Genomic DNA, 13751 nt, shown 5'->3' with positions numbered 1-13751 from the left:
TAGACTTTCATTCCCAAGGTCTCCTGCTGAACCAAAACTAAGGCAGGTACGACAGAAGACGCATCTTTCCTTTATATGATTTCTCAGGAAGTGTTCTTTCTAATCTTAGTTTTAAGCTGAATTTCTAATTTTTAAAACTGAGCAGAAGAGCTGGTCGTGGAGACACCAACTGGGGAAAACGGGAGGTGTGAGAATGAGGGGGGCCCGGGTGCCAGTGGAGGAGGTGACCCAGGACGCAGGCCAGAGGACTGTCCTGGGCCACACAGAAGGCAGCATCCCGGGGCCCCAGGTCAGAGGGCATCATGGGCAGAGGCCAACAGAATCCTCCTGATGGACACTTGTTGAGGCACCGAGATTCCTAAAGCCCTGGGTGCCTGAAGCCCCGCTAGGAGCCCCCTCACCGGCCGCGCTCCCCGGGAGCCCTCCCCGCGGGTCAGGGCCACGCTGCTGTCCCCACGAGCAGGGGCCATCCGAGGCGGGGAGAAAGTTAGCGATGAGCAGACCCTAGTGCATGATGGTTGACCTGGCTACACGTGGAGGGGGTGCTCAGATTTCACATGGACCCCAGCTCTTGGGCCGCATCTGAGAACCTACAGATTGTCTCGGTTCAGGAAACCCGAGCCCCAAGCACACAAGAAAGCAGCCTGGAGTGACACGCCACTGGGTGGGGCAAAACACACCTGAGAGGAGACCTGGAGACGTGGCATCCACGGGGGATGGTCCGACGGGGCTTCCCTCTCTCACAACTGCTCCCAGGGGCAGCCCACACCTTTCACTCCATCACTTTTCCCGCTATTTCTAAGACCTGTGGACGTTCTGATAGTAAGTGGACAGGCTTTGGCTTAAGAAGCCATTTCCCAAGGAACTCCCACCCCCAAGGCCCAGCTCTGGCTTGGTCTCCAAATCCCCGTGTGCCCCCGCCCCGTCACCCGCAGACTCCTGGAACGGGCCACGGGGAAAGCAAGCACAGGGGCTGCCCAGGAGCCCATCCCAACGGGCGGTGTGAACAGCTGAGGAATCGTCCAAGTACTACGGCCCAGGCTTGCTCGTGCTGGCCGTCCACGAACCCTTCCAAGTCGGGAGTGTGGGATGGGCTGATGGATTCAGACTCAAGGCCACCCCAGGAGGAGCTGGGGGCCTGCCAACGGTCCCCCCACCCCGAGCCAGCTTCAGCGCTTGGGTGCTCCAGTGGCCTGTCAGCTCCCCAGGGGTGTCTATCCAGCCGGTGGGTCCAGTCTCTGCGACACCTGGAGCCGTGGCTGCCCGTCCCCACATCCTGCAGACCTGCCCCCGGGACTCGGGGGGAGACGCGTTCCTCCAAGCGGAGGACCCTGGGCCCACCCTCCACAGAAGCCATCTCCCTAGCTGGGTTCAAGCCAGTGGCGCCAAAGCAGCACCGTGCGATTGGGTACGTTAGGCTGCAGGGGACTCGAGCTCTAGCTGGAATCTCCCGGGAGCCTTTGCAGGTGTAGGTGCTGGGGCCGGACTCTCAGTGGCTGGTCCCACGGCTGGGGACGGGGGGAGCGTGGGCCCCTCCCTGCTTAGAAAGTTCGGTGTTTTACATGAAAGCACATGGAGGTGTGAGAGTCTGGGGGCTTGGAGGAGAAATCCTGAAGGCGAGGAAGGCGCAGGGAGAGGGAAGAAGGAAGGAGGAGAAGAGGCGAGAGAAGTGAGAGCCAGCAGAACAGTATGCAGGCAGGCGCTTTGGGCTGGGAGGGGCTTTCCTCGACAACTCCTGCCAGGACGCTCCGTTTCGGTGTCAGGGTGTGTGTGTGTGTGTGTGTGTGTGTGTGTGTGTGTGTAGGTACGCATGTGTGAACACGTGTGTGCCCACACATACACACACGCACACACGGCTTGGCCATTTAGGGAAGGTCAGGGCGAGGCTGTCCCAGGGGCCTGGGACTGTCCCCCACCTCAGACACTCCCTACTCCCGGCCCGAGCTCGTCACCCACCCACCACCCGCAGGGGGAAAAGCACAACACAGCTGCTGAAAATTGCTGGTTGCCATGCGTGCTCCTTCTCACCCCCATGCTGGCTGTCACATCTGGCTGATGGGGGGAGAGGGAGGGAGGGATGAAGGAGGATCCCAAAAATACATCGGGGACATCAGCAAAGTAAATTATACCTATTCCCCTAACCCCACACCCACCCACCCACTGCCACCCTGCCCTCAATTGGATGCTATGGGAGGCGTTTCCATAGCAACTTGAGGCGCGGGCTTGAAGCTCATGTGATGAGCCTCCAAAGCCCAGTTCCACACAGTCATGTGTTCTGTGCTGCCCGTTTGCAGAAGGATGTCTCTGTCCTTGGCTGGCTAGAGGGACCCACCCAAGATAGAAGGACCCGTTAGGGCCACTTTTGAATTTGATCTGCTTTACTAAATGAAATTAAATTTGCCCAGGTAGAGTAAGCACAACGCCCTTTGTCTCACAAATTATTCAAAACCAAGTTCTTATTGAGGGATGAGCCTGGGAGATGGGTTCAGTTTGAGGGAGGAGTGATTAGACACTTTGCCTTTTTTGAAAGTGTCACAGCGTGGCCACTCTATGGGGCTCTAGCGGCACTGCCGTTGTTCAGTTTAGGTCTAGTCAGCTTGCCTACACCGAGCTGGATGTTACTGTGTCTGAGTCCTGAGGACCTGGGCACCCCCGGTAAGCAAGGAATGCTCAATACTGTCTGCGGGGTACAAGGCACGAGGGCAAGTTTCAGCTGGTCCCGCACAGAGACGTACACAATTCACGGCAGCGCTGGGTCTCAGCCTGCTGACTCTACCCCAGAAACTGGGAGGAGAGGGCTTTTGAATTGTTGAAAAACAATTTAGAAGCTACAATGCCCAGAACGCGCAAAGCGTCTCCGAGCCGTGCCAGGACTCCTCCTCCTGGTCCGGGAGGCGGTCCATACCTCTCCTGGCACTAGTTCTTCCCAGTCTGGCAGCTCGGCTTGCTGGGAAGGCATCCACACCCCTCTTCCTCCCAAGCAGCCTCTTAGACCGTTTTCAGGATGGCCAAATCCATCTGACTATTTGCAAAACTCTGGGTGTGATGGTATTTTCAAGCCTGGCAACAAGCATTTTCCACCCAAATGCTGGAGCACAGCACCGGGCTCCAGCAAGTCAGTTCTCACGTGGAAGCAGGAGATACTACAAAGAATTACATTTTCTGGAGTTTTTACAAATCATGGACTTGGCTCTGCCAGAATGGACAAAGATCAAATATGATGTGTCTGCTTACGGGGCAGAGGCTGTACGAAAATCTGGTGCTTCAAAGTCTGGCAAAGTAGTGTTGGCTGCTGGGTAATAAAAAGAGCATCTTTAAGGTGAAAGGAGATTTACTGCTGATTGGCTGGCACTCGAGAAGTGGCATTTCTGAATAAGCACCGCATAACCAGCGGAGCGTTTTGTCAGCAGTGAAAAGGATGGCGATGCCTTTGTCTGATGGAGTATTCTGATATAACGAGGTAAGATTAACACGAGAAATAAAAACATGATAGCATGCCATGATGCTACACGATTCAATAAAAATGGTTTCTTCTTACAAGACCAGGCCTGAGTTTTCTCTTTAGCCCTAGAAATCGAACTCTGTGCCCTTCAGCTCTCTTTTGGGGTCAGAGGCAGGACACGGCTGGGAACAGAAGGAGCCCTACAAGGGAACAGGAGCTGAGAGGACCCTTGGGTCGGGATCGGCCGTGTCCCCACGGGGCTGCATGCCAGCAGGTCTCACTATGGAGGACGAACGAAAGGTGACACTTGTCTTGGGCTGGCGGGCAGAGAGAGACTCGTTAGGGTGAGAGTCTCAGGCTTTGTTTCTCAGGCAAGACCTAGAAGAAATCAAAGGCCCTCCTCGGCCGTTCCACCCCGGTATGCGTGTGACCACATCACGGGAAGACGGAGAAGGTGGACGTCGAGGAGAAGCCGGCAGTCTGCGGGCTCCCTGCCCCCGCCCGTTCCCAGCACGTACCCAGTAGAGGACGTCGGTCCAGCCCTCCATGGTGATGCACTGGAACACGGTCAGCATGGCGAAGGCGAAGTTGTCGAAGTTGGTGATGCCGTGCTTGGGCCCATCCCAGCCCGGCTTGCACACCGTGCCGTTCTGGCACTGCCGCCCGTGGCCCGTCTCCAGGGCACAGGGGGAGGGGTCGTCTTCTGCTGGGACATCTCAAATGGCCGGGGGAGAAGAGAAGGAAGCAGGGGGTGGGGGGAGAGGGACGGGCAGAGAAAGAAGAGAGAAGTTAGAGAGAAAAGTGATGGGCGAGGCTGGTGGGACAGCAAACGACCCCAGCGGCAACAGTACAGAACACAGTTACATCAATGCCCCAAACACGAAGCGAACGACACAAGGCACTAGGTATTCATTTTGTGTGGTCATCAATTCAGAAGGTCAGTGCTTTCAGCTAATTGTTGTAAAACTGTTTTTTAACCTCGGTCATTGATTTCAAAGACAGAAGGGCTGTTGGCTGTCAAATGGGCAATGAAAAAATAACTACGATGCAACCACTCTGAGTGTAAAACATCCTGGAACATGGTAGTGAGTCCTCGTCTTCTTTTTTTGGTGGTTAAGTATCTGTAGAAACTTCCGCTGGAATGCCAGAGTTCAGGGCGAGGGCATTGTTGATTGGAAGGTTCTTTCACGTAATTGGCCAGAGATCCCGCCCAGTGATATTTTCTGACTCCACATGGGTCCGTGACATATTACATGATGCTTTACCAGGGATGCAAGTCACTTTACAGTGGATGCCTTCTTTTTTTGTTGTTAAAAGTTGACCTATTAAGGAGCATGGATTTGGAGTAAGCCAGACAGACTGGGGTTCAAAGCCTAGTCCTTTGTTGTTGTTGTTTTTTTTAAATAAATAATTTATTTATTTATTTATTTATTGGCTCCGTTGGGTCTTCGTTGCTGCGCACGGGCTTTCTCTAGTTGCGGCGAGCAGGGGCTACTCTTCGTTGCGGTGTGCGGACTTCTCATTGCAGTGGCTTCTCTTGTTGCGGAGCACGGGCTTTAGGCACGTGGGCTTCAGTAGTTGTGGCGCGTGGGCTCAGTAGTTGTGGCTCGCGGGCTCTAGAGCGCAGGCTCAGTAGCTGTGGCGCACAGGCTCAGTTGTTCCGTGGCATGTGGGATCTTCCCGGACCAGGGCTCGAAACCGTGTCCCCTGCATTGGCAGGCAGATTCTTAACCACTGCGCCACCAGGGAAGTCCACAGTGGACGCCTTCTTGATGAAGGAAGGAAAATAAATTCTGATGGCGGGAAAAGTACCTACTGCAGAGCTTTATCCCAGCCCCTGAGCACAAAGGCCACTGCGGTATTTTGTGCGTGTTGCGTGGAAACTTGTGGACCGCCCTTTTCTCCAGCATTAGGACCTTTCAGAAGAGAAGACCTGTCTTGACCGCTAATCAGGACAGAATGGCGTGGGTGATGGGGAGGATGCTCCCCAGGTGTGACGCACTCTCGGCTTTTTCAGGAAACAGCATAACATCTCCCGCGGCCACAGGCTGTGCTCGGGCCAGGAATAGCTGCTAGGAAATTAGTGAGTTAAGGTATTTGTCGTGCAGAGATCATTGGTAAATTGAACTAAGACTTGACTGAGTTAAGAATTTCCATTTTGGTAAAATACTGAGAGACTTGGTCCCAGCTGCGGGAGGTAACTGTGGAATTCGCTGAAGTTTGTGAAATTAAGGACATCGTCTTATACTTGTAGGAAGAAACAGTGGTAAACAGAATGGACCTTAGTTCTAACAAACAGATGACTGCCTCCGACTTCAGTGAAGATATGCCCCCAGAGAGAGAATTTGCTTGTCATCCCTCGTTTGGGGATTCCAGGCCACCAGGATCCTCTCTGGTTTCAAACATACCCAAGCAATCACGGGGCGAGGACCTCTGTACGGAGACTATGGTTTGCTGGGCTGTTTCTCAGTTTGTGGCTTCAAATCGCAGCTGTTCAGGAGGAAGACAGCAGAGGAATATTAATCCTTAACTAAGGGGTGACTCTTAGGAAGGTGGACTGAGCTGAGTGGTTGGAGACACATGCTGACTTGTGTCCTCTTGGCTTTTCCCTTTCTCTCTCTCTCTTTTTTTTTTTAATAAATTTACTTTATTTATTTATTTTTGGCTGCATTGGGTCTTTGTTGCTGCGCGCAGGCTTTCTCTAGTTGCAGTGAGCGGGGGCTACTCTTCGTTGCGGTGCACAGGCTTCTCATTGCGGTGGCTTCTCTTGTTGCGGAGCACGGGCTCTAGGCGCGCGGGCTCAGTAGTTGTGGCTCGTGGGCTCTAGAGCGCAGACTCCGTAGTTGTGGCACACGGGCTCAGTTGCTCCGCGGCATGTGGGATCTTCCCGGACCAGGGCTCGAACCCGTGTCCCCTGCACTGACAGGCGGATTCCTAACCACTGCGCCACCAGGGAAGTCCCTCTCTCTCTTTTCAACAGCTTCACCGAAATCTAATTTACATGCCATACAATTCATCAGTGAACACGGACAGCTCAGTTATTTTTAGTAAATTTATAGAGTTCTTCAGCCATTGCCACAACGCATTTGGAAACGCTTCCGTCGCCCCAGATTCCCGAGGCCCTTCTCCCATCCAGCCCTGGCAGCCACACCTGCTGTCTGTCTACAGATCTGCCTGCCTAGGAATCTCATATCAACAGAATCACACACGAGGTGGCTTTTTTCACGTAGCATTGTGTTTCGAGATCTGTTCCTTTGCACGGCCGTGCATATTACTGTGCGTTAATCTGCTCGCCCGCTGATGGACAGCTGGCCTACTTCCAGGCGGGGGCCGTTGTGAGCAGCTCGGCTTCTGGCTTGTTCCTGGCCTGGTGCTTTAGGTTGTGTGCCTGTGTGATGACCAAGGCGCTCCCTGGTCCCTGAACTGTACGGGGGACAACAGTGTCCCCATCATTTCCTACTCTGGGGTCTAACCCCCAGGAGGCCTCCATTCACGTAATGGAACTCCAGTCATAGCTTTTTGTGACTTTTGACATTTTGAAATCTTTGGAGATTTGGATGTGAGATTAAGTAATGGGAGGCTATAAAAGGGTGGAACCTGAAAAGTGAATCTCAGACCTGAGGAATACATAAGAAAGTGGATAACAAGCACCTAAAAATTGAGAGTAGGTGGAGTGGAAAGCCAGGAACCAAACAGATCATAAATTCTGCTGGGTCTCACTTGCCTAGTGACCCGCTTTCTAGAATGATGCGTTCAGTCACTGTGACAAAAGTGCTGGGATGATGAAAGATGAGACAAAAGAGAAGGTGAACAAAATAGAGGGAAACCTGTGTTTCTTCTTCTCCGGTCTTGCTTTCTAGTGCAATAAAGGTGCTGCTAATCTTTGCACTATGACTGCTAACCTGATAGTTTTCCCTGCATCTCAATTCCTGAAAACAGGCAGAAATGAGGGAAAGGTGAAGGCTGCCAAAGGGAGTTCTGAGTGTCCTCAAGGAAGGAAAACATATTTGGGGGCTTTACAAATGTATGTTGAAAAGAAAACGGCGTCCAGGGGACGTGATCTCATTAGTAAAAGAGAGAGGATGAGATTCAGAAAGATGGTCTACAGGATCAAGCGCCACTCTGCTATTTTAAATCTGTCTTGAACAACAATAAAAAAAAGATTTGAGAACAATTAAGGAGCAATAATTATCTGGTAAAAATAGGTATCTATAAAAAGCACTAAAGGGAACACTTGAAAAATGTGAGCACACACAAATCAGTGGGTCCCGGCGACATGCACTTGAGGGTGAGGGGAAATTAGCTTCAACGTGAAGATGTGTTGGATTCCCAGCAGAGCCATGAATTCCCAGAGAGGAAAATGGGAACACGAAGTTGGAGAAAGAGCCAAAGCCATACGGGCTCCCCGTTTTAAAACAGAAATGAAGAGAGGTGGGGTCATTCTGGAAAGTCCAAATTAAGTTTGTGGTAGAAGAATGGAGGCACAGATGAGGAGAGATTTTGGAAGTGCAGTTAATACCCAACAAGAGCACGAAATCTGAGAGAGCGCCAGCGAGGGCTTCCAAGAAGAAATCACCAAAGACAAAACCAATTACTTTTTTAGGCCCCAACTTTAAGGAGTGAATAGACTGAAAGTGATTTCATTTCTGGGTTTCAGTCAACCAGTTCTCTGCCAGGCTCAAGGGTAATTATTGTGCTTGGGAGAGCTACTCAGAGTGACCTGGCTCGGACCGCGACCAAACAGATGGGACGACCAGAAACCAAGAGGACGGACATATGGTGATGTATCTGTTGAGGAACAAGGAAGGCGCCTTGCAGATGCCTCCGGGGTCGGGGGAGATCTCCTCTCCTGCAGGGGCTGGAAGGGGCAGCCTGGAGGCAGAGCAATGGTACACCGGCAGCTCCAGTGCTTTCTCGTATGGATCTGATAGGAAGCATGGCTCAAAATCTAAGGTATCCTAAAATCTACAAGTTCACAAAATAATCTCAAAGTGAGATTAAAAAGAATCTGATGTAAAATAATCTGATGTAAATTCCATAGAAAAACCAAGACGAAGACTCACAAGCGCTTTTGCATAATCTAACTTTGCAGAAAAGTATAGGAATTCACTCCAAAGTCTAAAATTTAAAAAAGACACCCATTCCAAAGGTGATGCAAACGTCTCCAAAACGTATGGGGAGTGGTTTCAAAGATCGCAAGCTGCTGGTCCTCTACTCTCTGGCTGTGCTGAATGCGTCCGGATTCCCGTACACGTCCCTCTTTGTCAGCGTTGATCAGTGTGTAGATGGAAGGGGCCCCCTTGACAGGAGAGGGTCCCTGGACGGCCATCAGACGCGGTTCAGGCGCAGGCAGTGAGTGAGCGCCTGAGTGCAGGCTGCTGGGCGGAATGGCCTCTGCAGCCAGTGTCCTGGGTGTCCTTCCCGCGGGAGGCCGGCTCCACGCACAGAGAGGTCCCTTCCTGGCGGGGCTGACGGGGCTCCTCTCTCGGGAGCGCGTCCCTGGGGTCTGTCTTTGGGCACCCTGGCTCCCCGGGCTGATGGTGTTTCCACGATGGGGGCCAATTCTCTTCCGAACCTGGTTGGGGGGGGTCGGGGGGAGGTAAACCCATCACGTAAATAATCCGGGCTTTTTCTGGGAGGAAGCAGGTGGTGTCTCAGGTGCGTTTCCTGGTCTGCTTACCCTCAGGGATGGACGGTAGTGTGTTCCCAGATTGGCCATCCACTCGGCCAGGCCAGTTCTGCTCTGTTTCTTGAGAGCACGGAGGCCACGGAAGGTCTCGGCAGGCCTGCGGCAGCCTTTCCTCCGGCCACACCGTCCGGCACAGAGGAGCCCATCACCCTGTCCATCACGCCCACCGTTTTCTGGCTGTTTGAGGCCACTGAAGGCAGGACCACAAAGTCAGAGACTTCCAGGCGGTGCGGGCACAGCCCCCATAGGATCCTGCCGACCGCGGAAAAGCCACTTTGACTGCTTCCCCGTCGGATGGCAGAGACCAGGGGTGGTGTGGGAGCAGCTCTCCCAGCTCAGCGAGGACAGACGCGTGGAAGCGTGGCAGCTCAACGCAGAATCTCACCGCATCTCCCCACCACACCTTGGTGCGCAGGTGAGAGCCACTGCACCGCCCATTGCCCGGCTGATGGGGCCTTTCGGGCCCAGCATCCCCACACCGGCCTGAGGCGTCTGGGTCAAACGGGCCGTTGGCCATTTCAATACAACGGCATAAATTTTAGACGTTCTCTGGTGGCTCTTAAGCAGGTCTTAGAATGAGCTCTAAGGAAGCCACACAATTAACATACATGTATTGTTTCAGGGCAGCTGCAGATTGAGCCCAACAAAAGGAAGGAGCTGAATGAAAGGGGAGAATATTATTCATTGCATTATTGGGTATTTCTTTAAGCAAGGCTGGAAATCTCAGAACTTTAACTGAAGTCAAGATCTAATTCCTTCAATTTTAAAACAGCTTCTTCTTTTAACGTGACAGTTTATTTTATAGAATTTGACCCAAGAAATTCTCCCTACAGTGAAAAACTGGTCTCCTCTTAGACTTGCCATCAAAGCAGTAAAAACAATTGTGTGACTCTGCGACTGTAGGTTTATAGGTTTGGGTTTTTGTTTCGACTGCAGCCACATGCAAACACCCAGCCAGTTCGTCCAGGTCACTCAGATCAGGGGATCCGTTTTGGTTTCTGAACACGATTAATCCATTTCACTCCCTCTCGTAAGGATGCTCTCCCCACCCCCAGGGCGGGCGGGGGGTCAAGTTTAATTTACTGCCTGGGCTGAGCAAGAGTGTGAAGCAGTGGACGCGAAGGGGAAAGAAGGTCTTTCAATGCTGCAGACAGATGCTCCCCTTTCTGCCCTAAGGTGCCAGAAACTAAGATGAAAGATCTTGTCGTTTGAAAAAAAGTCACATAAATCGAACATGGCTAACCCCTTTCGGGGGTATTTTTTTTTAAACAAGTTTTTGTGTTCAACTACTTTGTTTAAAAGCCATGTCGATCTCTGTTTAAATGTTTTCTTAAAGGTCCAGCTGAGATTTCAGTAGCTGAAGACAGCAGTCTGTCGCATGTCCGTCAAGCCCAAAGTCCAGTCCTACCGGGGAGAGCTCAGTGAGCAGCACAGCCCGTTGAATGCGCCGATTTATGGAAGGGACGCAGAGAGAGGGTCTCAGAGAGGACGGGCCGGCGGATGCCCGAGGTACAGACACACCTCCTGGAGGAAGAGGAGTTTTGCTGCTGGCCGTCCTCCCCTCCTGGACTGGGGACCCCGGACGGGAGGCAGAGACACCGAGACGGAGGACCCAGGGCTGTGACGGGAGAGCCACCAGCTGAGGGCGAGGCCTCCCCCCGAGGGCACTTTGGTGACAAGCCACACGGGGGACAAGGGGGCAGAGACATACAGTCCCCAGGTGAGCTCCGATTCTTAAAATATTCCATGTCGGCTAGGCACCTCGTTTAAAGAGTGCTTAGCAGTGCCGGACAAAGCTTGTGTTTAGCTATTTTAACAGAGACTCATTTTAGTAAAAACAAAAATTAGAACCGAGAGAAAAAAAAATACAATCTTTGCTTCTCCTGGCCGTGGACACACAGGCGCTCGACGGCAGGGCCTCCCCAGCTGGCCGTGGGTGGCTGGCACTCCCCTTACCTGCGACACCTTCCTGGTTGTAGCAGGTCTTGTGCATCTTCCCCATGAAGAGCTCCAGCCCGATGATGGCGTAGATGATTATAACAAAGAGCACGAGCAGGGCGATGTGCAGGAGGGGCACCATGGCCTTGATGATGGAGTTCAGGACCACCTGGAGACCTGCAACGGCAAAGCTGGCTCTGTGCACCCGCCGCCGCGCGGAGCCCACGCCGCCCGCTCAGCCTCTCCCCGCCGACGGGCCTCGCACCCCAGTCTCAGGTGAGGAGACCGAGGCGCCAGGTGACACGGTCAGAGCGACACCCCGGGGGAGCTGGATCCAGGTGGGCCTGACTCCAAACCTCCCCGGGAGCCACCTCCAAACGGAAGGACAGGCAGATGCTGTCCTTCTAAGGGCGTTTCAGCTGGGGAAGACGGAACCAGTCCTAGAGACGGAGGGCGGTGATGTTGGCTTAGTGCCACTGAACTGTGTGCACTTAAAAGTGGTTAAACGGGACATTTTGGTTTGCATCTATTACCACAATAAATTGTTTTTCAAGTACCCAGATCCCTTCAGGGAAAAAAAGAGTAAATAAAAACATTCTTTCGCAGAGGGTCTTGTCTGCATGCCCCAAGGGTCTGCAGACTTACACCACTGTCTTATGGGGAGAAGGACCCCCAGTCATAAGCTGAACCATAAATATCAGCCCAGAACGTCCCTTGTTTAAACGAGATGTTGCACACGGTCATTTGTAAATGGTGGTTACTCTCCAGCTCCCAGGTCTACCCCAGGCCCCAGAAAGCCGTCCGTCAATGGGTGGGCGCTGTCTCCACGCCCCAGGAGAGAAGTGGGGGAGGGTCGGGCTCCCCTCCCCACAGCGGGGGGCCGCCTTAGACACAGTACAGCAGGACCTCCTCCTCTGAGTCACCCCCCGCGGGGCACCTTTTGTGTCTCTCACTCACCCACCAGCCACAGACACCCTTCCACCTCTCCCGCACTGGGGACGTCACCCCTGCTCACCCACCGCCTTCGGTGCTGGTGAGTGAAGGCTGGGCACCCTGTCCCAGGCCCCGAGGCGGTCCCCGGGCCTTTGTGACCTGGAGGAGTGGGGTTCACAAGTCTAATTCGGAGAACTCGCCCCAGCCATTAAGCTGAGCCGGGGAGAGGAAACCAAATAAGAGAAATGCTAGAATAATTTCACCTGTGAATTAATGCGAGGGCTATGCCACCTCCCAGTAGAACAAGATGCTTTCAGATCCAAATGACTCCGTTAATTAGCAGGTTGCACACACATTTGGTGAAGGGTGTGGGGCCACGGGAGGAAGCTGACAGCCGAGCCGCACAGCGACTTCTGGGGTGTCTGCTGGGGCGAGCGCCCCAAGTTCTGCTCACGGGAGGGGACGGAGGTCCCCGGATCCGGCTGCCCAGACCACGCGGGGAACGCAACCAGGCCTTCAGTGCCACGTGGCAGAGAATGGGGGGGCACGGGATGGGGAGACCTCCTCCTGCCCTACAAGGCCCTGGGCGTGGGTCCACCCTGCCCCCCCGGCCCTCGCTCTCTGGACTCCTGGTCAAATAGCGTTTCTTTTAGACTCAAACATGCCATCCTTTGACGCGGGGCCATCGTCGGCGCTGTTCCCTCGGCCTGGAACGCTTTTCCGTAATTCCCTCCAACGTTCCCTTCTGCTCTCGGCGCAAGTGTCCCTCCTCCGGGGACCCTTCCCCAAGCTCCCAGAGCAGAGACGTCTCCTTTCTTACATGTCTTCTTAGAATCAGTTCCTTTGCTTTGGAGCGTGAGTCTCCCTTGGGAATTACATGTTCATTAAGTGGCTTTCAAACATTTATACCCGTCTCCCGCGTCAGGCTGAGTTTTGTGAACACGGGGACTGTGGGCTCTTCTGGCCGTTTTATCGCTGAGGCAGCTCTGCAAACAGACAGGCGAGTTTCCCGGGCCTGCAGGCCGGGCTGCGGAGAGGCCCAGAGGAAGTCGAGGAAGCCCGCGCCTCTGTCCACCGTTGGGGGCCGTCAGGATTGCCGACGGATGCTCTGCTCCCTCCCACCCCTGTGGGGTCGGTGGTCTCACCACGCCCCTGAGCACCAAGACCTGGGCCTCCAGGCTCCTCCCTCCCACTGTTACCAAGCCCTGCCAATTTGCTTTTCAAGTGTTTTAGACAAGTATAAATCACGTTTACTATATAAATAATACATGCTCATTACACAGGAGAAATGCTTATTATAGAGAAATTAGAAAACACAGGGAAGCAGGAACAAAAAGAACTCGTCCGTCGTCCCACCGCCCAGAGGGGACCGCTGTTAGCCTCTCGGGGTGTATTTTGGACACTTTGGCCCCTGGGGTCGGCTACTCGGTTAGCTGGCCTCCCTGCCGTCTGGTGTTCATGCTGCTGTCGGGATGCTCAAGCAGGGAGTGTCATGTCCTTGACGAAAGTCCTCCTCCGATACCCTGTCACCCGCCTCCCCATCCAGCCTGATGGCCCCTGACTCTGGCTCACACCTCACTCTCCAGCCACAACCGCGCCCCGAGCTTCTTTGGCCACAGGCCTCCCCGCGTCAGCACAGGCTGTTCCCCCAGCGGACGCTGTTCCCTGCCTGACGCACAGCCCTGGCCTCACGTCCTCTCGTCTGTGCTCCGCGGCACACGGCAGGGACTCCGCGTGCAGGCTGCCTCC

At 53.7% G+C, this 13751-nt stretch overlaps 1 protein-coding gene across 21 annotated transcripts in view; it reads right to left on the bottom strand.

The window, feature by feature from the left end:
- The window catches only part of CACNA1C (calcium voltage-gated channel subunit alpha1 C), a 551559-nt gene that overhangs the window by 150223 nt on the left and 387585 nt on the right, over positions 1-13751 (bottom strand). For 20 of the 21 annotated variants that reach the window (XM_057556043.1, XM_057556040.1, XM_057556042.1 and 17 more), the window contains exons 6-7: positions 11088-11246; positions 3961-4157 (exon numbers count right to left, since the gene is read on the bottom strand). In XM_057556043.1, coding sequence (XP_057412026.1) covers positions 3961-4157; positions 11088-11246 — 356 coding nt within the window. The remainder of the gene's footprint in view (positions 1-3960; positions 4158-11087; positions 11247-13751) is intronic. The other variant, XM_057556030.1, reaches the window with a different exon arrangement.

This window comes from Balaenoptera acutorostrata, chromosome 11 (genome assembly GCF_949987535.1).
Source record: "Balaenoptera acutorostrata chromosome 11, mBalAcu1.1, whole genome shotgun sequence".
In the NCBI taxonomy this organism is placed as follows: domain Eukaryota; kingdom Metazoa; phylum Chordata; class Mammalia; order Artiodactyla; family Balaenopteridae; genus Balaenoptera; species Balaenoptera acutorostrata.
The sequence above is the reverse complement of the archived record's forward strand: the minus strand, read 5'-3'. Positions and strand labels throughout refer to the sequence as shown.